We start from the raw sequence: 26,413 nt of genomic DNA, 5'->3' as shown, positions 1-26,413 counted from the left end.
TAGTGGTGAGAGTGGGCACCCTTGTCTTGTTCCTCACTTAGGGGAAATGCTTTCAATTTTTCATCATTGAGAATAATGTTTGCTGTGGGTTTATCATATATGGCTTTTATTATGTTGAGGTATGTTCCTTCTATGCCTGCTTTCTGGAGGGTTTTTATCATAAATGGATGTTAAATTTTGTCAAAGGCTTTCTCTGAATTTTTTGAGATAATCATATGGTTTTTATCTTTCAATTTGTTAATGTGGTGATCACACTGATTGATTTGTGAATATTGAAGAATCCTTGCATCCCTGGGATAAAGCCCACTGGTCATGATGTATGACCTTTTTAATATGTTGTTGAATTCTGTTTGCTAGAATTTGGGGGTTGAGAATTTTTGCATCTATGTTCAGCAGTGATATTGGCCTGTAGTTTTCTTTTTTTGTGGCATATTTGTCTGGTTTTAGTATTAGGGTGATGGTGGCCTCATAGAATGAGTTTGGCAGTTTACCTTCCTCTGCAATTTTCTGGAAGAGTTTGAGTAGGATAGGTGTTAGCTCTTCTCTAAATTTTTGGTAGAATTCACCTGTGAAGTCATCTGGTTCTGGGCTTTTGTTTGTTGGAAGATGGTTTCTATTCTTATACCTTATCTTACAGGCTTTCCAGGTGGTTCAGTGGTAGAGAATCTGCCTGCCAAGCACCAGATGAGAGTTCAATTGATCCCTGGGTCAGGAAGATTCCCTAGAGAAGGAAATGGCAACCTTCTCCAGTATGTTTACCTGGAAAATCTCATGGTCAGTGGAGCCTGGCAGGCTATAGTCCATGAGGTCACAAAGAGTTGGAAATGACTGAGAGACTCAATAACAACCTTCTCTGTATTTTAATGAGGTGTATGAAAAATAATGCCCAGGATGGACTTCAGAAAGTTTTGGGATGGAAGGGAATCAGGGGACCTGGTTTGGGTGTTACTCCATTGCATGTTCACAGATTAGTGAGCATGAAAATACCAGAAACCAAACTAGGCAGAAATAGATCAACCAAACTCTTGGAAGTTGGCAAAATAAATCAGGGCAAGAGACCATGGATAAATGGGAATAGGCCATGAAAGGAAGTGAAAACTCATTGAACTTTGTCAGATAATAGTGTCTAGGTACCTTTTATTAGAGCAAGAATAGGACTAAGGAAAGAACATGTGTATATAAGTATGTAGTATATATGTGTTACATATTATACATATATTACACACACACACACGCACACACAGTCCAACTGGTCAAAAAATGGCAGATAAGAGCATTCAAACTGAAAAGTAAGATTGTAGGAACCAGTGTGATCAGAGTCAATAGTTACATTTTCTTTGAGGGCAAGTTGAGCTAAAATGAAATGAATTTTAGGTGTTTTTGTTTGTTTGTTTTTCCCTTGATTAGCATTACTTATCACAGAGCTAATAAACAGCATCAAGGTTTCTCAAAAACTGATTCTAAAATTTCCAAGAAACCAATATTTTTAAAAAGAGTATTTTCAGAGACAAACATCAATTTAATTTTAGATTTTGTAACTCATTTAATTATACAAGTGAAATCCATAGGAGGTAAACAAAAGCAGATATTGTTTTCCTTCAGGTTCTTTTTTGTAAGCTACACTTCTAGCAAAAAGAAAAAAGGGAAAAAAGAATGGAAAGGATGAATGAGCGAAGGACGAGCCATATGATTTCATATGATTGTGTGTGTGTGTGTGTGTGTTTTAACCTTCTACAATTTCCTGAAGCACATTGTTAAACCCTGTGAAGCCAGAAGGGTATATTCATGTGCACTAAGGTGTACATTTTCATTTATTAGCCACATGGTTTTCTTCTTAGAACTGAAAGCGTGTTGGTCCCTCTCTCTGGATTCAGGACATCCTTTTTTTTTTTCAAGAAGTGCTTGAGTAGGGGGGAAAAAAAAAGAAGCGGAAATAGTCCTTCGATTTTTCCCAGGAGATTTAGTTCTGCAGCAGGAGTGGAAACACAGCACTCCATAGCAGTTTTTCCTAAGTTCATCCACCCTAATCCACCCATGCCACGCCTCCTCCTGTTTTCTTCCTGTTTCCCTCCTTGCCACCTCATCCTGTCTCATCTGTAGTTTTCCATGACTCCATTTGCCAATACAGTAGCCTACCTGAGTAAATGGGTTAAGGAATGGAGATAGCAGTGGCCTGGAGGAAGGAAGGCACAGATAAACAGCAGAGCAAGTTCCCGAATTTGGGGTATGGGCAACGGGCTAAGAAAGAACTGTTTTGTTTCTCTCTTCTTGCCTGCTTCCTGCCTTATCCAACCTATGTGACTTAGTGACTAAACAAAAACATAACATGAGGCAAAGATTTCAAAGTGTCAGTGGAAGGACAGAGGCGGGAAGACCAGTTTGTAGGCTATTGTGATAATCCTGGTGGAAGATGGTGGTGGCTTGCAAAAGCATGGTTGCAGTGAGTGTGGAAATGAGCAATTAGATTTTGCATATGTTTGGAAGAAGAAGGCAGAATTTTCTGGAAAATTTGGCACACATTAGGAGAGGAAGAGATGTTGGCCACATCAGATGAGCTTGGTGTGAGTTATGGTGGGGAAGCTGTTATAGAGAATGGGGAGCAGATCAGGAGTTTGGTTTGGGATATGATAAGTTGGGACTGTCAAGGGAAAAGTTTTTGCTTTTAATGGAGTTTAAGGAACAGTCTAGATGGGGAATGAATGAATTTGAAAATCATTAATACAACTGAGTTTTATAAACCACAAGTTTAAATGAGATTACTTAGAAAGGACATGTTGATAAAAGCAAAGAAGTTTTCCAAGGACTGAGCCTTGGAACACGTAACACTAGTGTGTGTGTGATAAATCACATCAATTGTGTCCAACTCTTTGCAACCTTATGGACTGTAGCCCACCAGGCTCCTTTGTCCTTGAGATTTTCCAGACAAGAATATTGGAGAGGGTTGCCATGCCCTCCTCCAAGGGATCTTCCCGACCCAGGAATCGAACCCTTGTCTCTTCTGTCTCCTGCATTGGCAGGCAGATTCTTAACCACTAGCAGCACCTGGGAATCCCGAATAATACTAGAGGATGGGAAAATAAGGAGGACCAACAAGAAGTGACTGAGCTGGGATATACGTACAAAAACATACATCATTGTTGTAATCATATTTCAGTTATCAATTCACATTTATAAATATGAATATTATTTTACTATGCGCTTTATTTTTCTTTATACCTCAAAAATTATACCTACCTCTAATAACAATATGCTCATGAACATATGAGTATGTGTATGTATGTATGCTAATTAATATGATATTAAATAATTTAAATATATATTAAATCAAAGTGTATATTGTATATATGCTACGCTACACTACGCTGAGTCACTTCAGTCGTGTCCGACTCTGTGCGACCCCATAGACGGCAGCCCACCAGGCTCCCCGTCCCTGGGATTCTCCAGGCAAGAACACTGGAGTGGGTTGCCATTTCCTTCTCCAATGCATGAAAGTGAAAAGTGAAAGTGAAGTCGCTCAGTCATGTCCGACTCTTAGCGACCCCATGGACTGTAGCCCACCAGGCTCCTCCATCCATGGGATTTTCCAGGCAAGAGTACTGGAGTGGAGTGCCATTGCCTTCTCCAGTATATTGTATATACATCCATCTATATACTTTAATTCACTATTTCACCAATATAAAACTATTATGATACTACTTTCAAATATTTACCCATGATTTGCTATAATATTTATATCCTATTAAATATTTTTTGTCTAAGCAAATATTTTGTCTTTGTCTGATTGATAGTTGATTCAAGTGTTTGGATTCAGTTTAAATTTCAGAGAACTATAAAATAGAATTTAGCTATATTCTTTTTATCTCAATAATTAAATTATACTCATAACTTTCTATTTAAAAAGCTATAACTGTTAAATAACATGTTTAAAGAGTAAGGCAATGAATAGGTAGATGAAATTTATGCACACTTAAATTTATTTTATGGGTTTTGATTTTTTTTTATACTGTACTATTTCAAATTGGACACCAACATTGACTTTTATTGTGGAAAATGAGTCTTTCAGCCTCACTAGGTAAGATGCTCATTATTAAAAGGCTTAACCAGGAGAACCAATGCATACTACACAACTCTTTTCAAATAGAAACTGACTGAGGAACATGGGGCAGGAGTTACAGTTATGCCCCATGATGGGATGGTGATTGAAGACTGCATTAGGGACGGAGAGGAAGAAGGTAGGAATATATTAGGAAGGGAACAATGAAAGGGTGATGGAAAAGTTTGGTGGGACCAACACTCATAATGAGAAGTGAACCAAAGCAATTTGTGCTGAATATAGAGTGCAGCAGAAACAGACTCAGAGACCTAGAAAACAGACTTGTGGTTGCCAGCGAGGGAGGGGCAACAGGTAGAATGGGAGTTTGGAGTTAGCAGATGCAAACCAGTGTATATAGAATGGTAAACAGCAGGGTCTTACTGTGGCACAGGGAACTATATCCAATCCTGTGATAAATCATAATGGAAAAGAATTTGAAAAAGCATATGCCTGTATATAACTGAGTCACTTTGCTGTAGAGCAGAAATTAACACAACATTGTAAGTCAACTCTCCTTCAATTTTTAAAACAAGTGAAAATAAGACTAATATTGAACAAAACTGTGAACATAAAGTTGGGGTACAGAAGTTGCCTTAGAGAAGGGACTTTGATCGGGGTCATTGTGTAGTGTGATCAGAGGTATAGAGGACAACTATAGTCAAAACAGGGGCAGCTCGTGTCTCTAAAATGTGCTTCACTGTTCACGTGCATCAGGATTTCCCGAGGTGCTTGTTAGGAAAGCTGCAACCCACTGCAGCAGAATCTCTTGGTGTTGCCAGGCACCTGCATTCTTTATTAAAAATACCTGGGCCCTGACATCATCCCCAAGTGAATCTTATGCCTGTTAAAATTTGAGCACCACTGAACTAGGGTATAAGGAAAGAATATGCAAGAAATAAATCTTGACAATGTATTCTCTCCAGTGGAGAGGAGACTCTCAGGGAATTCGCCGAGTACGAAATGTGTAGATAAAACAATGAAAATGGAAAAGGTTCAGAAATAAAGTAACAGTGAACTACCAGGGAAGTATAGAATGAGTCAAGGAGGAAGGTCGTGGTGACAGAGTTCAAAAAGGGGCCATGGACTGGGACTCCCTTGGTGGTCCAGTGGGTAAGACTCCTTGCTCCCAATGCAGGGGGCCTGGGTTCCATCCCAGGTCAAGGAACTGTTATAGATTCCACATGCCACAGTGAAGATCAAAGATCCTGAGTGCCACAACTAAGACTTGGATCAGTCAAATAAATAAGCAAATAAAAATAAAAAATTGATAATAATAAAAGAGTGCATGGGAATGAACATGTGAGAGACAAGGAATGACATTCCCAGAAAGAGGACAGATCTGTGAAGATAGGGTGGGAAGACCACACTGGCTTTCCTGAGCTAAGCCATGGGAGGCCTGTCCATCCCCTTAAGATGAAACCAGAAAGCAATTATAACGATAGAAGAGCAGATCAGTTAAAAGGGACCATGGAGCAGCCCCCACAGGCTGCTTTCTGTGTATGGTCCTTAATAAGTCATATTCTCGGCTGTCAAAAATGCTGGGTATTAAACATCATCCCCACCCTGGTGACACATCAGTAACTTTATGTATGTTTTTCATTGAAGTATAATTAATTTACAATGTTATGTTACTTTTATCACTGTACAGCAAAGTGATTCATTTACACACACACATATTCTTTTTTCAGATTCTTTTCCCTTATAGGTTATTAGAAAATATTAAGAATAGTTCCCTGTGTTATACAGTAGGTCCCTGTTGGTTATCTATTTTATATTTAGTAGTGGGTATGTCAATATCTTTATATAATATTTTTTTTTGCAGTAATAACACAGAGTTGTTTGATTTATTAGACTCTGGTGAATTTAATTTTATATCCAGTCTGAGTACAGGTGCGTAGGAGGACATTCCAGTTCATGATTTTTGTTAAAGGCCTCAGCACAGTCTCCTAGGAGATCAGAAGAACCAGAAAGAGAGATAATTGTCAGGGACAATTGTTTTCTCTCTCTTCCTCACCGTTGTTACTTGTCATCTGCTTTGGTTTGCATTAAAATAAGTGGTGTACTTTATTTTTAAACTCCTGCTTCTGAAATTTAAAAAAAAAAATCTTTAAATTAAGAGCAAATTCTCATCATGTTTCTTAGCCTTTATAAACCTCTATCCTTCATTCAGCTTCTCGTCCTGTCTCCCAAATAGTCCAAGCAACCAAGGACATTTTAAATTTGATTGTGAAAAAAGTAAATAAAAGAATAGATTTATTGTATTGTCTCCCTAAAGAAAGGAATAGCTTGTTCTGTAAATCATTAGTGTAAAGGGAAGGGAGAGTTCTTCCGAGATGTTAATTTTTCTTATTGGATGCTAATATTTTGAAATAAGAAATGGAAAGAATTATGAGGACCTACTGTATAGCACAGGAACTCTGCTAATGTTATGTGGCAGCCTGGATGGGAGGGGAGTTTGGGGGAGAGTGGGTACGTGCAGATGTAAGGCTGAGTCGCTTTGCTGTGTATCTGATACTGTCACAACGTTGTTAATCAACTGTATTCCAACATACCTATGGCTGACTCATGTTGATGTTTGGTAGAAACCAATGCAATTCTGTAACGCAATTATCCTTCAATTACAAAAATAAATAATTTTTTTAAAATGGAAAAAAGAATAGAAGAAAAATGGAATTATGGGAATGTTAATAATTGAGCTGGTAAATGTAAAGAGAATATTCAATATACTCAACAGGGGTTGCAAGGTGAAATCCAGCAAAGGGTTTATGTGCCCATGGGTCATAAAGCCAAACTCAACTCTGATAGCAAAGTAGGGATTTATTGCAGGACACCAAGAAGGAAATGGCAGGCAAGCCTCAGAGCCACTCCATCTTGGTCTTTTGAGTTTGGGATTTTTTTTTTCTTTAAAGGGGAAGAAGGAAGGGCCAGGATAATCATAGTTTCGGGAGTTCAGGGTGTCTCTGGTTTATGATTCTTGGGCCAGGTGGTCCTAACTTGAGCCTGTTCGTTCATCGTGCCCTGGAGAAACAACCTGAGTTTGTAAGTTAATGATGATATCTACAACAACAATGATAGTATATGGACAGTGGTACAGACAACAGCAATTTTAATCAACTGATTGGTTGATGAGCACAAGATTGAGGTCAAAGGACAAGAATGGGTATCAAATTTTGAGTAGAGATAGGAATCATAAACTCTGTAAGGGAACTTTGTTTTAGGAAGACTTAGTTTCAATGGTATAATGAAAAAAAACACTGATGGTTGGATATAAAGGGATGTAACCAAGTGTTGCACCCACCATGTCAATATACCAACCATGGCCACTCTTCTTTTTCTTTGAAGTTTTGCTGGAATGTCTCCTTCATCTTTCTTAATGCAACTGGACAAAGACGTCATCATTGGATGGAATTCTCACCCCCATAATGTGCTTAACCAATTCTTAGATGATGATTATAAAAGTCAGTAATGCTTTTATTTGTAGGCAGTTTTAGATATTTTTGCAAGTCAAATGAGGAAACTGCAAGGCGAACAAAAAGGGTGGTGAAAAAAATAGCATAATGGAATTTTTATGTCACCAATGTCCCTTTTCTATCCAACAAAATTCTCCATATGCTCACTTGGCCTTAATTTATATTCTCCCCATTTCTCAGCTATTAGAATTTATGCCCTCTGCCCTAACTGTCATGGGGAAGATATACATAGTAATTATTAAATTATTGCTGTGTGTCATGCACTATTTTAGGCATTTCACATGAACGATGGCTGATCTTACCCACCTCTTAGAACTGTTTGGTTAATTATTCCCACCTTCCTGATGAGGAAACTAAGATTACCCTAAGATCACCCAGCCTACTAAGTGGCAGAGCCAGGATCTATATTCATAATGGCCTAAATATAAAGGTTCATACTCTTCGCTCTGTACTGTGTGACCTCAGGTTCATTAGTAATTAAATTTGTTTTGAATGCTAATTCTTGACATATGTAATCGTGAAAACTCTTCTTAGTGCTTAAGCAAGGACTAAAATCATTTCACCTAGTCTTTCAAAATAGCTTGGGCATTTGACTTGAAAAAACTCAGAATATCACAAAAATCTCTTAGAGTAATTCTTATCTGTTCAGTAGGAAGTAGTGCTATTAGGAGTTCTGTTTATCACTTAGCATCTGCTCCTGAGTGCTGACAGTCCTTTCTGCTTGTTGTGTAATTCGCCTTTATCTTTGTTGTTGCAGTACTGGATACCAGTTTATTTACTATTCACCTGAAAACACAGCCAAAGCAAAAGAAGTTCTCAGCAACATCAATCAACTACAACCTCTGATAGCAACCCATGCAGACCTACTGCTTAATTCTGCAAGCCAGCATTCTCCAGACAGCTTGAAGAATTCTTTAAAGATGCTTTCAGAAAAAGTAAGATCCAGATCGTCACTGCAGTGGGGAAAACGAAATACCCAAATCCCCGCTGGTGTTGCTTTCTGCATACATTACCTTTCATAGCATCTGGAAATGTAAAATAGACCAGGTTAGAAAGTAAGCTTCAAAGTATTGCCACAGGATCATAATGAATTGGCCTCATTCTCTTTTCAAATCTTACTGAACATTTTTTTTTTCCTAGTAGGAAATGAAACCTATTATTGGTTGAAGTATATTTTCTCTTTTCCTTGACATCTTTCATTTTCTTTGCTTCATGGTTGTATTAAATGAATTAAATTAGGTTTTGAAAAGTATTTTCCTCTGGCGAGCACCTAATTTTTATGCATATGAAGGTAGCCCTTTGAGTAGGAATGTCACTTCATTTGAGAGCAGAACTTTCATGTGGATTCTCATCAGTAGCATGGGGTGATTCTTGTGCCTCAGTTTGCTTTCTACAACATTGTCTCCTGGGAGAAGGTTCTAAAAATTTCCAAAATTATTAGTTAATGTTTGAAATGTACTGGGACCTAGGTCTGCATTCTTCCAAAGGTGACTTGCATTTGTATATATAAAGAGAAAAGCTAGTCTGGCATGAGGTAGATACTCAAACATCAATTTCCATAATGAATTAGGGCATCTGAATGATATGAAGAACCAAGATAGAAAAAATCAAGTTGCTGCTTGATTAGAAATGCAAAGTCAAATGTCTTGGAGTCCAATTCTGGTACACTCATTCATAACCTCTGCATCCTGAGGACATCTTGCAATTTATTATGAGATATTTCTAATAAATATGCCCTTGAAGAAACTAACCAAAGAAAATTCTCATGATAACATTTTAGAATAAAATAGTGTAATTCTTTGCATCCCTGAAGAACAGATTCCTAGCAACCTGAATATTATATCTCTCTATATATTTTTGACTCAGATATGTTAATTTGTAATACTTTGCCCTTACTTAACATTTTAAAGTCTATATTATCATATATTTTTCTCATAGGATGTAATCAACATCTATATTCAGAAGAAAAATAGCTAAGATGTCATCAGAAAAGTCGAGTGAATTGTCTAATAAACTAAGGAGTGAAAAATTAAACTCCAAGACTTCCAGTTGAAAATGCAATCTTCCTTCCATGCTAGGATATGTGCCTCCATTATGAAAAGAGAGGAAAATATTGACCCAAACTTTACAACTACCTACATTGTCCAATATCATGCTAGTGATTTCACTGGCTTAGGTTATTTCACTGAACCTTCCAACTATGTGTCCATATCATCTCCATTTCACAAAGGGAAAGATGGAAGCTCAAAGAAGTTTAAAGCATGTACAAAATCAGGCAGGTAGAGTCAAACCCAGGATTCAAACAAAACTAGGGTTCAGACCCAAGGTCTAGTTGACTCTAGAATGGAAACCCTTTATGGTATTTTCCATGTAATATATATTTAGATATTTCCTTTATTCTTCAGCAATACTTAAGTATTCTAATAGTCAATGAATATGTTATGGCTAAGAAAAAGGAAGGAGGAAGGTGTTGCATAGAGTAAAATAATAGAATTGTTTTCAGTTCATTTGTTTTTTGGATTTGTAGATGAGGTGAGGTCTTCCTGGGTTCAGCTATGCAGAAAATTCTAGCAAATAGTACCTCACGGTGGTGATTTCAGAGCAGTATTTATATTCTTCCTGTGCATTGGGCAGGCTTTGTCATTTCATACATCATTTACAACTTGCTGCAGTGATTTGGGGGAGGGGGCAGGGCATGTATAATATTTTTACCTCCTTTAATTCAGCATTCATCCAACTTTCATCCCCCCCCTTTTTTTTTTACTCAGTAGAAATCTGTCAGCCCTTGAAATCAGAAAGATTTTTTTTTTTAGTTTAAGTTTGCAAGCCATGAATTTCTTTAAGAATTCATGCCCAGAATTTCAAAGAAGTACCGAAGTTAACAGAGTTTTGCATAGTGTATGAAGACAGTTACTAGCTCATTGTTTACAATGAAGTATCATCCATGAAGGCTTCTTTGGTGGTTCAGAGGGTAAAGAATCTGCCTTCAATAAATCTAGCATAAAAGGTAAATCACATAAATAGCATTTTAAATTTTAGTATAGTTTAATATTAGCAAGAATTAACTTAAAATATTTTGCTTTTAAGCTCAGGGACTTGCACACTATGGATTAGAAAATAAGTCTTTTCTTTACTGATAACCCCCTTTTGTCTTTTATTGAATCTGAACTGGCATGTTTGGAAAACAAGTTCTTCAGTTATTTTCTTAGAAAATCATCCTTATAGCATATTCAGTACATAATAGGGACCTAACTGAACTTCCGCAGTAAAATATTCTATAAATTTTTCATGTTCTAATATGGACAAACTCAATGAAGTGTTTCTAATTTTTTAATTCTTAGTATATCTTCTGATGGATAACTGGATTTTGTTTGCTATGTATTAGTTTATGGAAATATTAAAGAAATTATTTAATGTTATGATGTAGGAGTATAGCAAAAGACAAATTCTGACTATACATGAATAATCCAAACAGAGAAGACAAAGCATAAACCAAAATTTTAACATAAGATATGAAAGGTTAGTAATAGAGTGGGATAAAAGACACATTTTACTTTGCCTTAGGCTAAAATTACACTGCACTAAGACCAAAAAAAGACAAAAAGAGGAGGGAGAGAGAGAAGAAAGCAATGTAAATAAATTAAAAATGAAAAAAATAAAGACCTAAATGTAAGCATATATATCATAAATCAAATGTATGTCTGACATTAGCTTCAAATACACATGATAGTCTCCATTTCATACAGACGAATAGACCTTTTTTTTACAAAACCCGTTATTATTCTGGGGCTTCCCTGTGACTCAGAGGTAAAGAATCGGCCTACAATGCAGGAGATGTGGGTTTGATCCCTGGGTCAGGACCTGAAGCAGGAAATGGCAATGTACTCCAGTGTTCTTGCCTGGGAAATCTCATGGATAGAAGATCCTGGCAGGCTACAGTCCGTGGGATCACAAGAGTCCGACACAACTTAGTGACTAAACAACCAATAACATTATTATTCTGCTCCTCACAAAGCAATTTCTGTCACTAAGTTGTGTCCGACTCCTTGTGACCCCATGGACGGCAGCATGCCAGTCTTTCCTTTCCCTCACTATCTCCTAAAGTTTGCTCAAATTCATGTCCATTGAGTCAGTAATACTATCAAACCATCTAATTCTCTGCTGCCCTCTTCTCCATTTGCCTTCAATCTTTCCTAGCATCAGTTTTTTCCAATGAGTCAGCTCTTGACATCAGGTGGCCAAAGTATTAGAGCTTCAGTATCAGTCATTCCATTGAATATTCAGGTTGATTTCCTTTAGGATTGACTAATTTGATCTCATTGCTGTCCAAGGGACTCTCAAGAGTCCACACAATTCAAAAGTATCAATTCTCTGGCACTCCGCCTTCTTTATGGTCCAACTCTCACATCCATCCGTGACTACTGGAAAAATCATACCTTTGACTATATACACTTTTGTTGGCAAAGTGATGAGTCTGCTTTTTAATATGCTGTTTGTCATAGCTTTTCTTCCAAGGAGGAAGCGTGGAAGAAAATTTTGTGGTTGTGGTCACCATCTGCAGTGATTTTGGAGCCCAAGAAAATAAAACCTGTTACTGCTTCCACTTTTTCCCCTTCTATTTGCCAAGAAGTGATAGAACCGATTGCCATGATCTTAGTTTTTGAATGTTGAGTTTTAAGCCAGCATTTTTACTTTCCTCTTCCACCCTCATTAAGAGGCTCTTTGGCTCCTCTTCGCTTTCTGCCATTAGGGTAGTATCTTCTGCATGTCTGAGGTTGTTGATTTCTCCCAGCAATCTTGATTCCAGCTGTGCTTCATCCATCCTGGCATTTTGCATGATGCACTCAACATATCAGTTAAATAAACAGGGTGGCAATTTATACCCTTGTCATACTACTTTCCCAATTTTAAACCAGTCAGTTGTTCCATGTAAGGTTCTAACTGTTGCTTCTTTACCTGCACACAGGTTTCTCAGGAGACAGGTAAGATAGACTGGTATTCCCATCTCTTTAAGAATTTTCCACAGTTTGTTGTGATCCATACAGTCAAAGGCTTTAATGTAGTCAATGAAGCAGATATTTTTCTGGAATTCCCTTGCTTTATCTATGATCCTATAGGTGTAGACAATTTGATCTCTGGTTCCTCTGCATTTTCTAAACCCAGCTTGTACATCTGGAAGTGCCCGGTTCACATCTTCTGAAGCCTGTCTTAAAGGATTTTAAGCATAACCTTGCTAGTATGTGAGTTGAGTGCAGCTGGACAGCAGTTTGAACTTTCTTTGGCATTGCCTTTTTTTCAGATTGGAATGAAAACTGACCTTTTCCAGTCCTGTGGCCACTGCTGAGTTTTTCAAATTTGCTGACATATTGTGTGCAGCACTTTTAACAGTATCATCTTTTATGTTTTGAAATTTCAGCAGGAATTCTATCACCTTCACTAGCTTTGTTTGTAGTAACCCCCACTTGACTTCACACCCCAGGATGTCTGACTCTAGGTGAGGGACCATGCCATTGTGGTTATGCAGGTCAGGGCTTCCCTGGTGACTCAGAAGGTAAAATGTCTGTCTGCCTGCAAGGTTCAGGTTCGATCCCTGGGTCAGGAAGATCCCTTGGAGAAGGAAATGGCAACCCACTCCATTACTCCTGCCTGGAAAATTCCATGGACGGAGGAGCCTGGTAGGCTGTACAGTCCATGGTGTCGCAAAGAGTCAGACATGACTGAGATACTTCATTTTCACTTTCAAGACCTTTTTTTTACAGTTCTCCGGTGTATTCTTGCTAACTGTTCTTAATCTCTTCTGCCTCTGTTCGGTCCTTACCATTTTTGTCCTTTATTGTGCCTGTCGTTTCATGATATGAACACTTGGTGTCTCTAATTTTCTTGAAGAGATCTCTAGTCCTTGCTATTCTATTATTTTCCTCTATTTCTTTGCATTGTTCATTGAAGAAGGTCTTGCTATATCTTCTTGCCATTCTCTGTAACTCTGCATTCTATTGAGTATATCTGTCTCTTTCTCTCTCACCCTTTGCTTCTCTTCTTTTCTCAGCTGTTTGTAAAGCTTTCTCAGACTATGACTTTGACTTCTTGCATTTATTTTTCTTTGGAATGGTTTTTGTCACTGCCTCCTGTACAATGTTATAAACCTCTGTCATTAGTTCTTCAGGCACTCTGTTTACCAGACCTTGAATCTATTCATCACCTCCACTGTATCATCATATGGGATTTGATTTAGGTCATACCTGAATGGACTAGTGGTTTTTCCTACTTTGTTTAATTTGAGCCTGAATTTTGCATTAAGGAGCTGACAATCTCAGCCACAGTCAGCTTGAGATCTTGCTTTTGCTGACTGTATAAAGCTTCTCCATCTTCAGCTGCAAAGAATATAATCAGTCTGACTTCAGTATTGATCATTTGCTGATGTCTCTGGTGGCTCAGATGGTGAAGAATCTGCCTACAATGCAGGAGACCCAGGTTTGATCCCTGAGTTGGGAAGATCCCCTGAAGAAGGGATAGGCTACCCACTCTAGTATTCTTGGGCTTCCCTGGTGGCTCAGATGGTAAAGAATCCACCTGCAATGTGGGAGACCTGGGTTCAGTCCCTGGGTTGGGAAGATCCTCTGGAGGAGAGCATGGCAACCACTCCAGTGTTCTTGCCTGGAGAGTCCCTATGGTCTGAGGACCTGGGCTACATTCCATGAGATCGCAAAGACTCATACATGACTGAGCGACTAAGCACAGCACAGCACAGGTGTTTAAATAAATTTATATAAAGATGCAATGGAAATTCATTGGGGAAAGGATATCTTTTTAACATATAGTGCAGGAACAATTGCATATCTATGTGCAGAGTAAACCTTTCCTTATCTACATATATAAAAATTAATTAAAAATGGATCATAGACCTTATATACAAGCTAAAAGAAATAAAGCAAGGACTTCCCTGGTGGTCCAGTGGTTAAAAATCCACCTTCTAATGCAGGGGATGCCAGTTCAATCTCTAGTGGGGGGATTAAGATTCCACATGCCATGGGACAGCTAAGCTTGCAAGCGGAAACTACTGAGCCCACGTACTCTAGAGCCCGTGCTCCACAGCACGAGACGCCCCGTGCCTGTGCCGCAACCGGAGAAATCTTGCACACCACAGCAAAGAGCCCCCATGCTGCAAAAAAGACCCAGCACAGCCAAAAAAGAAAAATGAAAAAAGCAAATAAATAAGTAAGCAGATATACAATAGATTTTTTTTTCATCTTGGATTAAGCAAATATTTCTTAGAACACAGAAAGCATGAACTAATAAAAAAGGCCATAAATGATACATAAGACTTTTTTAAAATTAAAAACTGTCAAAGTTTTCAAAAGACACTATTAAGAAAATGAAAAGGCAAGTCTAGACTAGGAGAAGGTATTTGTAAAATAGATGTCTGACAAAGGACTTGTAGCCAAGTGTGTATTCTTACAACTTAATAATAAAACCATTACAGATGAGCAAAAGAATTGTAAAGACATTTTACCAAAAATGATGGATGACAAGCACATGAAAAGATACTCATCATCATTTCTTATTAGGGAAATGCAAATTTAAACTAAAATGAGGTACCACTAACTACCCACTGGGTTTCCCTGGTGGCTCAAATGACAAAGAATCCGCCTGCAATGCGGGAGACCTGGATTCAGTCTCTGAGTTGGGAAGATCCCCTGGAGGAGGGTATGGCAACCTACTCCAGTATTCTTGCCTGGAGAATCCACATGGACAAAGGAGCCTGGTAGGCTACAGTCCATGGGGTCTCAAACAGTTGGACACAACTGAGTGACTAAGTATAGAAAACCACCCACTGGAGGAGTTAAAATCAATAGGGCTGAGCATAGGAAGAGTTGGGAAGAATATGAAATAACTGGAACATTCATCCATCATTGATGGGTACACATTTGCAGCTTGAAAATCAGTTCAGCAGTGTCTCATAAAGTTAAAAAAGAAATATGATCTAGCCCTCTTAATCTCATTTACCTGAGAGAAGTTCTATTCTGTAGGTACTGAAAGGTTGTTGAGATTGGAAACCCCGTGACTTGCTTTGTGAAGATCATCCTTTGAGCAACAACTAAGCTGAGTAAGAACAGAGAGATTTGAATTTGTGCATCACTAAATGTCGGTAGTGCTTCTGGGGAGCTTTTGCTGAAATACAAATTCTAATTCAAGAATTCTGAGCTCGAACTCAGATGTCAATATTTTATTTGGATGACATCCTGAAAAAAAAAAGGGTTAAAGAAAATGGAATCAACCAGAAAGAAGACTAAGGAAATATCAATATGGAACATAGAAAGGTTATTAACTAGGATTAGCTGTAAGAATATAATACAAGAGTCAATCTTGAAAATAACTGAAAAGGTCTAACCAGTAGAAATTAATCACTAACCCAGAAGATAATAGTCCTGTAGATGCTCCAGATGTTTGGACTCAGATTTGCTGAACACTATTGATACCCCTCAGATGAAAACACAGAGAAGAACACATTTATTTTAAAAACTTGAGATCAGGGCTGGGGTTGTAAATTCAGAAGACTTGCAGATAGAAACCCGTAACCATGCTGATTCATGAGGTAGGCAAAAATGGATTGGGAAGACCTTGGCATAACAAAAAATGACCCTTGAAGTGACAGAATAACATCACCAGTAGAAAAAATGCTTTTAAGGAAATGGTTTAGGAACATCCCTGGCAGTCCAGTGGTTAAGACACTGTGTTTACAATGCAGGGAGCACAAGTTCAATCCCTGGTTGGGGAACTAAGGTCACATGCCACGCAGTGTGGCCACAAAATAAAAATATAAATTAAAAAAGAAAGCGGTTTATGGTCCCTTAGGGTCCACTTAACTACATTTTGAGTGAGCAGGGGATTATGAATCAGCAACAGAAACTGAAAAGGTGGGTCAAGAAAAAGAAGAATAAAGAGAAGTGTACTGTTTACAGTGAACTCCCATAAAGGTTTCACAGATAGGCCCTGTAATTTTGTACATACCGGAAAAAAGTGGTTATGTGATTTTAGCCAAGGTCAAGAGGATATTTTATATAAGCTAGCCAGATGTCAGGTATCTTTCCTAGCTGAAAGCTCAATATTCTTTGCTTTAGGGAATGCTAACCACTATCAAGGGGACTTCCTAGGTGGCTCAGTGGTAAAAGAATCTGCCTATCAATGCAGGAGATGCAAGAGGCCTGGGTTCGATCCCTGGGTCTTGAAGATCCCCTGGAGGAAGAAATGGCAACCCACTCTAGTATTGTTACCTGGAAAATTTCACGGACAGAAGAGCCTGGTGGGCTGCAGTCCATGGGATCACAAAGAGTCAGACATGCCTGAGCAGCAGCAGTAGCGAACACAAATCAATGTACTAATGTCAAGTAAACACTGTTGCCCTATGAAATCATGGGATGAAACCCGTGGCTCTTATGTCTCCTGCACTGGCAGGTGGGTTCTTCACCATTAGTGCCACCTGGGAAGCCCATGAAAAATTAAGGCATACTAACGTGAAGAAAGCTGAACGCCAAAGAATTGATGCTTTTGAACTGTGGTGTTGGAGAAGACTCTTGAGAGTCCCTTGGACTGCAAGGAGATCCAACCAGTCCATTCTGAAGATCAGTCCTGGGTGTTCTTTGGAAGGACTGATGCTAAAGCTGAAACTCCAGTACTTTGGCCACCTCATGCAAAGAGTTGACTCATTGGAAAAGACTCTGATGCTGGGAGGGATTGGGGGCAGGAGGAGAAGGGGACGACAGAGGATGAGATGGGTGGGTGGCATCAGCGACTCGATGGAAATGAGTTTGAGTAAACTCTGGGAGTTGGTGATGGACAGGGAGGCCTGGCGTGCTGCGATTCATGGGGTCGCAAAGAGTCGGATGCTACTGAGTGACTGAACTGACTCAACTGAATTTAAAAATTAATCAGACATGACTGAGCAACTGAACAACAAAATTTAAAAATAAGCAGGATTCTATTTATGTCATATGCATGACTACTAAAATGATAATTACTTGTTTATGGTATTTTGTATTGCCAATGAGATTAGGCATGGCCTTGGAGTTTTTCAGTGACTATAAGGAGATTCTAAAAAGAATGGGACTTTGCTTAATTTGTTGAGTTCTCTAGTTTAAAAGAGAGGGTTTAAATTAATATATTCTAAGTATTCATCCTGCATCAATATTCAGGAAGGTAGAAAATGTATCCCCAAGAGAAGTAATTTTTAGTAGTTTTGTACTCGCAGATAATTCTGTGTGTTACTTTGAAGGATACTTGTATGAGCATATGAATCGGGAAAATGGCAGAAAGGCAAGAAAACATTTTCTTTTCTTTCTCTTTTTTTTTAAATATAGAACAAATGAAATAGATCTGCCTTTGGCTCAGAGTTTATGCTTTTTTACTATATTCTTATGCTAATATTTTAAATGAATTATTTTGCCCACCCTTACAATAATATTTAGACAGCCTTTCTTCTTTCATTTATTGTAGTGGGAGCTAAGTAAGAAAAGGAAAATGGCTTTCAGAACTCTGAGTCAATAGGCAGCTCAGCGAGACATGATTGCTTCCTTCCTCAATGTTTGACTTCACTGGTATTATCTCAAGGACAGCAACTGAGATAATGCAGTACAGATATGATAGGATTGAGTGACTCTATTAATCTCTTCAAACTGATTTATTTTCATGGTAAAACATCTGGGTCTATATTGGTCCACATGTAGCAAGTAACACTGGTCAAGAAAATTAAGATTTTTCCAGGTCACATGGAAACTGCAGTGTAATATTTTTGCTATTGTGTAACAAAATTTGATTCTATGCTCAGGATCTGGGGGATCCAGAGAGTTTCCAAGGGAGTCAGATACGTGTTTCAGCATAGACACAAAGTAGAAGATCAGTTTTTATTGTGTTTAAGATTTTGAACATTATATTCAGCTACCCCTGCCCCCCTCAAAAAAAAATTCTAGGTTTTTAAAACTGCAAGAATCTATATATTATCTCCCATGTCACTGGTGCTAAATCAACCCAAATGAGATTTGAATAAATTGAGAAACTCTGTGTGTGCTACCATGAGAAGAAACAGTGGTGATTACAAGAACCATAGGAAACTTCATTGGGTGTGAATAGTATGCAGCTACATAGTAATTAGCGAGCATTATGGAGACGAGAGCTATAGTAGCAGAAGTCAAAGAAGTCAAGCTGTTTTGCTCTAAAAATAAATCAAAAGAATTTATTGAAACTATCAGGAGAGAAATAGTTAAGCTAAGTGGAAGTACATTCACATTTTTAATATTTAAATTCACATTGACAGAGACATCCACGCTCTCTGAAAAATTATGTAAACAGCATGTTTCCCATTTTGCTACAACTATACTGATTGGTACTTGTGTAGCCAACTTTTTCATCAGTTCTTTTTAGTAAAAAAAACTAAAAAAACAAGAAACTGCCTTTTTATTTTTAAAAATAAGAAAACTTATTTGTTATAAAATATCTTCCATCTCCTTATTCTTAAAATATTATCCTTTTTTAATCATATTTCTTGTCTACTTAACCTTCATAGTGCTTCCAACATGACTAGTAGATTAAACGAGTGTTGAAAACCATCCACTAAAATTTCTCAGGGAAGAAAGTTACATCCTTAATTGTGGACACAACTAACTGAGAGCTGGTGGATGTTTGGGACACTTGGCGAGCTGGGGTTAGAGAAGAGGAAAACGGACGGAAGCATCTAGGCTGATCATCGTGGTGGGTGGTGTGGAATAAGGGGGAAAGATACCTGAATTTGTTAGAAAACTGTGGCTCTGTTTCATTTGTGCTTCCAATCAATAGTCGGCCCTAGGACAAGTCACCATGCTTTTTTTCTTAGTTTTTTATCTTGTTAAGGAAGAAGTCTACTCAAAGTCCCTTCTAGCTCTAGAATTTCACAGTCTGTTGCAAAGATGTAGCTATACAGATATGACTCAGTTTTATTAGGTGCACATGGTTTAACTGGTTTTCTGTAATTGCTGACACAACAGGGAAATTGAGAGACAATTTAGTAACAATGATTGGGCATGACACTGTAGACCACCTATTGAGTTGTTGTTATTCGGCCACTCAGTCGAGGCCAACTCTGTGACCCCATGGACTGCGGCACACCAGGCTTCCCTGTCCTTCCCCGTCTTCTGGAGTTTGCTCAGATTCATGTCCATAGAGTCGATGATGCCATCCAACCATCTGATTCTCTGTCACCCCCTTCTCGTCCTGCCATTTTCCATCTTTCCCAGCATCAGGGTCTTTTCCAGTGAGTCAGCTCTTCGCATCAGGTGGCCAGAGATTTGGAGGTTCAGCTTCAGCATCAATCATTCCAATGAATATTCAGAGTTGATTTACATTAGGATTGATTTAGAGAGCACCTATAAATGATTACCTTGAGTTATAGCATTGGTGAAGACAACGTTTTAGCCAAGATCATCTCAGTAAATGATGTGTTCTTCAAAATAACGCTATGGGTTAAAGGCCCCCTTCCCAACAGGTTACAGAGTATAAGTATGTTAACAGTGTAAGTCAGTGCTGGTGTTATTCCTCTACTCTGAGCAGATTGTTAGGCCGCTTGCATATGAAGTGCACTATAATACAGAAAATCAATGACTACAGCCTCCAGTATATAACAGGGTGAAGCCATTAAACATTTCATCAGGAAAATGCAAAGTACAGCTGTAAAGTTCTTTATTGTTGGGAAGGCGTCATTACGGTAAGTACTTACTAGGTATTTACCACCCGCTTGTAAAATCTACCATGGCAAATTTCACGGTAACCTCGTTAACATTGAACACTACTGAAACCATTTGGTGGAGGAGACAGTTTAGAGGGTAATAATAGGAAATCAAAGCCAAGTGTTTTCATGAGGAAGACCGCCTGGGTCATCTCTACTTTCGAAATCTGTCCATGATGCTAAAAGAATGAAGGTCTCCTGCCTCTGTTTTGTCTTTTTTTTTTTTGCAAGGATATGTCATTCTTCAGCCTTTAACTCTGTTTAAAATACAAAATAAACATAGTCTGATAACACTTTGTTTAAAGGCATATTTGGAAATTACCTGAAAGACACAGCGGGTAGATGGTGTTCAAATGATAATCCCCAGTGAAATACATCTCTAAAGACAGGATTTGGAAAAACAGAGAAAAAAGAGAGGAGACAGATGGTGCTTATAGTACATATAGAACCTCAGCATTAACTTTAGAACTCAAGGCCTTGTCAGCAGCCGGAAAACAAACTATTTTCCATTGATTGGTATGAATCATTTTCTCTCTCTGTTGCCTGCACTTTTTCCACCATCCACACCGCTTAAGTGTCAACAAATCTGCCATTGACCTTTCCGTAGCTCTCTGCTGAGGTACCTACCATGGTGTTTCTAATCCTTGTCAATTTCTTTCCAGACAGAGCTTTTTGTACATGCCTTCAAGGATCAGCTGGTCAGGAGTGCCCTTCTAGCACTTTACACTGCCAGGCCTGGGGGTGTCCTGAAGAAACCACCCTCTCCTAAGAGTGGCACAGAGGAGAGCATTTCCCAGGACCCACCCCTGCCAGTGAGACGGCAGGACTCAATTCCACATCATTCAGACTACGATGAGGAGGAGTGGGTAAGTCTTTTATTTTTTTTAACTTAGCTTGCCTCCCCAATGCTATAACTCAAAGGACTAAAGCCTTAGCATTTAGTACTGTAAAACAGAGCAGAAGGGTCAAGAAATCTCTCCTTTTCATCAAAACATGTTGGAAAGCAGTCATAATACAGATTGTGGGTAAATAGGTCGTGTTTTTTTTTTCCTTGGGGTCAAATTATAAATGAAAGTTTTAACCCAACCACATTTATTTGATGTGAAAATGTATATATTACATATGTTGTCTGTTGTTGTTTAGTTGCTAAGTTGTGTCCAACTCTTTGTGACCCCATGGACTGTAGCCCACCAGGCTCCTCTGTCCAAGGGACTGGAGTGGGTTGCCATTTCCTTCTCCAGGGGATCTTCCCAACCAAGGAATTGAATCCACATCTTCTGCATTGGCAAGCAGATTCTTTACCACTGAACCTCTACATTATATATGTTAATGTACATATAATGTAGTCAAATAATAATTATCTCCAATAAATGTCAACAAAGAGATAGCTTACAGAGAACCATGTCAGATTCCTGATCTCCAAAGAAGATTTAGCTTCAGGACCAAGGACCAGGCTTGATCACTCAAGAACTTTTGTGTAGCAGAGTTTTATTAAAGTGAGAAAAGGGACAGTGAAAGCTTCTGACATAGACATCAGACATCACAAGGGGGGCAGAGAATGGTCCCCTAGCTAGTCTTATCAAGGCCTTATATACTTTTTTCAGACCCACTCCCACAATAGATATATCTTAAATTAGCAAGATTAGAACGAACAATAGAAAGATCTTACTAGACCCACTCCCATATTATACATTTTAAGATGACAGGATTAGTCAGAAGGTTCTTGTTAAGGAGAAACATGTCCTCGAGCAAGATACATTGTTATATTGACAAAGCAATGTAGAAGTTTGTCCTTTTCTCCTTGAGAGTCCCAGACCCCTTTCTCCTTCTTGAGGGCTCTGGACCCTTTCTCCTCCTCAAGAACCCGTGACTTCTTATCAACCTACCTAGGAACTGACGCTCTCCAAAGCAAGGATGCCACGATTGCAAGACTGTAATATTTTCTTTATTTATTAAGGAGATATAAACCATTAAAATTGTTTTTAGAAAAAGAGTCAGTAATCATCAGTAATCCACGACTTGGATGCAACAAGTATTTTCATTGGTGCAGTCTAGTGTGTTAGTCTTGGGCATACTTAAAAAACGTTAACATTTAAATGGCAGTGGATATGGGGATCTGTTAAGTTCTTTTGTTTATTGGGTTTGTTATTTAAAAGATGTTGCTTCAGGTGGCTCTAAAATTGGCAAAAGAAGGGCCACATAAAAGCATCTGAAAAAATAACTAGTAAAGGCAAATAAAGGTTTCCCAAGTGGCTCTAGTGGTAAAGAAAGTGCTGGTCAATGCAGGAGTCATAAAAGATGCGGGTTTGACCCCTGAATCGTGAAGATGCTCTGGAGGAGGGTGTGGCAACCCACTCCAGTATTCTTGCCTGGGAGAATCCCTTGGACAGTGGATTCTGCTGGGCTATGGTTCATAGGGTCACAAAGAGTCAGACACAACTGAAGCAACTTAGCATGCAAGCCCACACAAAGGCAAATAAACCAAATAAGTCAACATGGTAATAGGAACCCTAGGTGGGCAGAATAAAACAGGAGAAAACCAAGGTTTCTCTCTCTGCATGAGAGGGAGCAGTGTGTTTCTCCTGAATCAATATATATTCCATTATCTAAGAACTTTTTGAAGTATATGCATGCCACACACACACACACAGAGACTCCTTACTATATCACATTCTTAACCAAGAAAATGCTGTTGTATGCTAACTGTATTTTCCTGCCACTCTAAATTTATAAGTGTTCAGGGAATAAATTATTTGTAAGGCTCAGGTCACTCGAAAAATTGCTGTCTGCAGGGCTATGAAGTGATACCTGCTCTTTCTTTTGATGAAATTACTATCACAGGAAAGACAGAGCTGGGCTCCAAGAGGTAAATGCTGAATAAGTATTTGTTGTCACTGATTAAGATTGCATTTCTCCCAGTGAATCATTTTCAAAAGAGAAAATCTAATATTTCTTCTTTTTACCTTCACCTTCTACTTCAATTTACTTACTGCTCCGAGACATCCATACCTCATAACCTCTCTGAAGTTCAGTTTTCTCCACTGTAAAGTGAAAATAACAGCATCTGTTCTGCATAGCTCTTCGTGTGGTCCAGAGATAGACGATTTGCCTGTGTGATAATGCCCCATGTCCTGCAAAGGCCCAGGCACATGAATTGTATTACTTTACTGTTATTGCTGTGTGTTATCTTTTTTTAGATGTATAAGTTATATATGATCCTCAGTATGAGGATCAATAATAGTCCTTGAGATAAGTGAGGAAATGGGGTAGATCATAAATTTGGATTGTGGGACTTCTCTGGTGGTCCAGTGGTGAAGACTCTTTACTCGCAATGCAGGGGACATGGATTCAGTCCCTGGTCAGGGAACTGAGATCCCACATGCTACACAGCAATAAATAAATTCGGATTGTGACTTTGAAAGAGTTTGAGTAGATATAAAATAGAACTTGTATTTCATGAAGTAAACTTACTGTTAACTCCAGACATTCTGGAGTATGAAGTCAAGTGGGCCTTAGAAAGCATCACTACAAACAAAGCTACTGGAAGTGATGGAATTCCAGTTGAGCTATTTCAAATCCTAAAAGATGATGCTGTGAAAGTGTTGCATTCAATATGCCAGGAAATTTGGAAAACTCAGCAGTGGCCACAGGACTGGAAAAGGTCAGTCTTCATTCCAATACTAAAGAATGTTCAAACTAACACACAATTGCACTCATCTCACACGCTAGCAAAGTAATGTTCAAAATTCTCCAAGCTAGACTTCAACAATCTGTGAACTGAGAACTTCCCAAATGTTCAAGCTGGATTTAGAATGGGCAAAGGAACCGCAGATCAAATTGCCAACATCCGTTGGATCATAGAAAAAGTAAGAGAATTTCAGAAAAATATCTACTTCTGCTTTATTGACTATGCCAAGGCCTATGACTGTGTGGGTCACAATAAACTGTGGAAAATTCTACAAGAGATGGGAATACCAGACCACCTGACCTGCTTCCTGAGAAATCTGTATGCAGGCCAAGAAGCAACAGGTAGAACTGGACATGGAACAATGGACTGGTTCCATATTGGGAAAGGAGTCCATCAAAGCCGATATTGTCACCCTGCTTATTTAACTTCTATGCAGAGTATATCATGCAAAACGCCGGATTGGATGAAGCACAATCTGGAATAAAGATTGCCGAGAGAACTATCAATAACCTCAGATATGCAGATGATGCCACCCTAAAGGCAGAAAGTGAAAAGGAACTAAAGTGCTTCTTGATGAAAATGAAAGAGGAGCGTGAAAAAGCTCGCTTAAAACTCAACATTCAGAAAAGTAAGATCATGGCATCTGGTCCCATCACTTCATGTCAAATAGATGGAGAAACAATGGAAACAGTGACAGACTTTATCACTTCAGATGGTGACTACAGCCATGAAATTAAGACACTTTCTCCTTGGAAGAAAAGCTATGACCAACCTAGATAGCATATTAAAAAGCAGAGACATTACTTTGTTGACAAAGGTCCCCATAGTCAAAGCTATGGTTTTTCCAGTAGTCATGTTTGGATATGAAAGTTGGACCATAAAGAAAGCTGAGAGCCAAAGAACTGATGCTTTTAAACTGTGATGTTGGAGAAGACTCGAGAGTCCCTTTGACTGCAAGGAGATCCAACCAATCAGTCCTAAAGGAAGTCAGTCCTGAATATTCATTGGAAAGACTAATGCTGAAGCTGAAGCACCAGTGCTTTGGGGACCTGATGCGAAGCACTGACTCATTGGAAAAGACCCTGATGCTGGGAAAGATTGAAGGCAGGAGAAGTGGAAGACAGAGGATGAGATGGTTGAATGGTATCGCTGACTCGATGGACATGAGTTTGAGCAAGCTCCAGCAGTTGGTGATGGACAGGGAAGCCTGGCATGCTGCAGTCCATGGGGTCTCAAAACGTGAGACTGAGCGACTTAACTGTTAACTTTTTGACAAAGAATTACCACTTTTATATTAAATCAAGGGAGATTGTTGGAACTGTGTATCTTTTGTTTTCGTAATTTTCACCTTGTGTTATGCAAACTCCCTCCCGTACCTCTCCCTCCTCCTTCTGCTCAAGTCATCCCTCACATTCCCTCCTTCCTTATTCCCATTTCTTTTGATACATTTTGAGACCTTCTATATCTCAGATACTCCAAATGGCAAGATAAATCATGCTAGATTGTTAGATCCTAGAGCTCAGATTCTAGTGGTAGATGAAAATATGTTAATAAATAGTCAAAAAATGTTGTGACGAGGATGTAGAAAGACAAGTGGAAGAAATTAGGCTTTGCTAAAGAGATTTCAGCTCAGTATTTTAAATAAACTTATGATGGGGAAAAAAGGAAGACAGCGGGAGAAAAAGGTGAGTTGAGGTCAATGGTGAAGCGTTCGGTATGGTGGGTGTTACAAAGCACTTGTTCTGCCTGGGTTACTGTGCCAGGCGCTGGGGACACAGAGATGAGCTGCCTACAGATGCAAGGGTTCCACAGCCTATTCAGGGCTCTAGAGATACCATGTCGGTGATTGTGCAACTTAGGATTATACATAGAATGAAGTGAGACACTGATGGTCACAGTGGGATTTCCAGAAGTATTTCCTTAGAATTTAATATGAGTAGAAGGCAGTGGCACCCCACTCCAGTACTCTTGCCTGGAAAATCCCATGGATAGAGGAGCCTGGTAGGCTGCAGTCCATGGGATCGCTAAGAGTCTGGACACAACTGAGCGACTTCACTTTCACTTTTCACTTTCATGCATTGGAGAAGGAAATGGCAGCCCGCTGCAATGTTCTTGCCTGGAGAATCCCAGGGACGGGGGAGCCTGGTGGGCTGCCATCTATGGGGTCGCACAGAGTCAGACACGACTGAAGTGACCTGGCAAGCTTAGCAAGCAAGAAGATAACAGTATGCAAAGGAGGATGAGGTGACCTTTCAGACAAGAGCATATTAGCTGACACTGGTAATTGGGATGTGTGTCTGTGTTTATTAGTTTTTTACTTGTTTTGTTTTAAAGGTTGTACAATTGACTATGTTTATTGCTCCAAAAAGCATTTAAGGCTGAGAGGCAGTGACTCATAGAACAAGGCCCTT

At 38.9% G+C, this 26,413-nt stretch overlaps 1 protein-coding gene across 8 annotated transcripts in view; it reads left to right on the top strand.

Moving 5' to 3' along the window:
• Nucleotides 1-26,413, top strand: part of INPP4B (inositol polyphosphate-4-phosphatase type II B) — a 458,048-nt gene that overhangs the window by 292,765 nt on the left and 138,870 nt on the right. For all 8 annotated transcript variants that reach the window (XM_025267085.3, XM_006053797.4, XM_025267083.3 and 5 more), the window contains 2 exons: nt 8,321-8,498; nt 20,977-21,180. In XM_025267085.3, the coding sequence (XP_025122870.3) occupies nt 8,321-8,498; nt 20,977-21,180 (382 nt within the window). The remainder of the gene's footprint in view (nt 1-8,320; nt 8,499-20,976; nt 21,181-26,413) is intronic.

The sequence above is a fragment of the Bubalus bubalis genome, chromosome 17 (assembly GCF_019923935.1).
Source record: "Bubalus bubalis isolate 160015118507 breed Murrah chromosome 17, NDDB_SH_1, whole genome shotgun sequence".
Taxonomy (NCBI): domain Eukaryota; kingdom Metazoa; phylum Chordata; class Mammalia; order Artiodactyla; family Bovidae; genus Bubalus; species Bubalus bubalis.
This window is presented reverse-complemented; position numbering and strand designations above follow the sequence as displayed.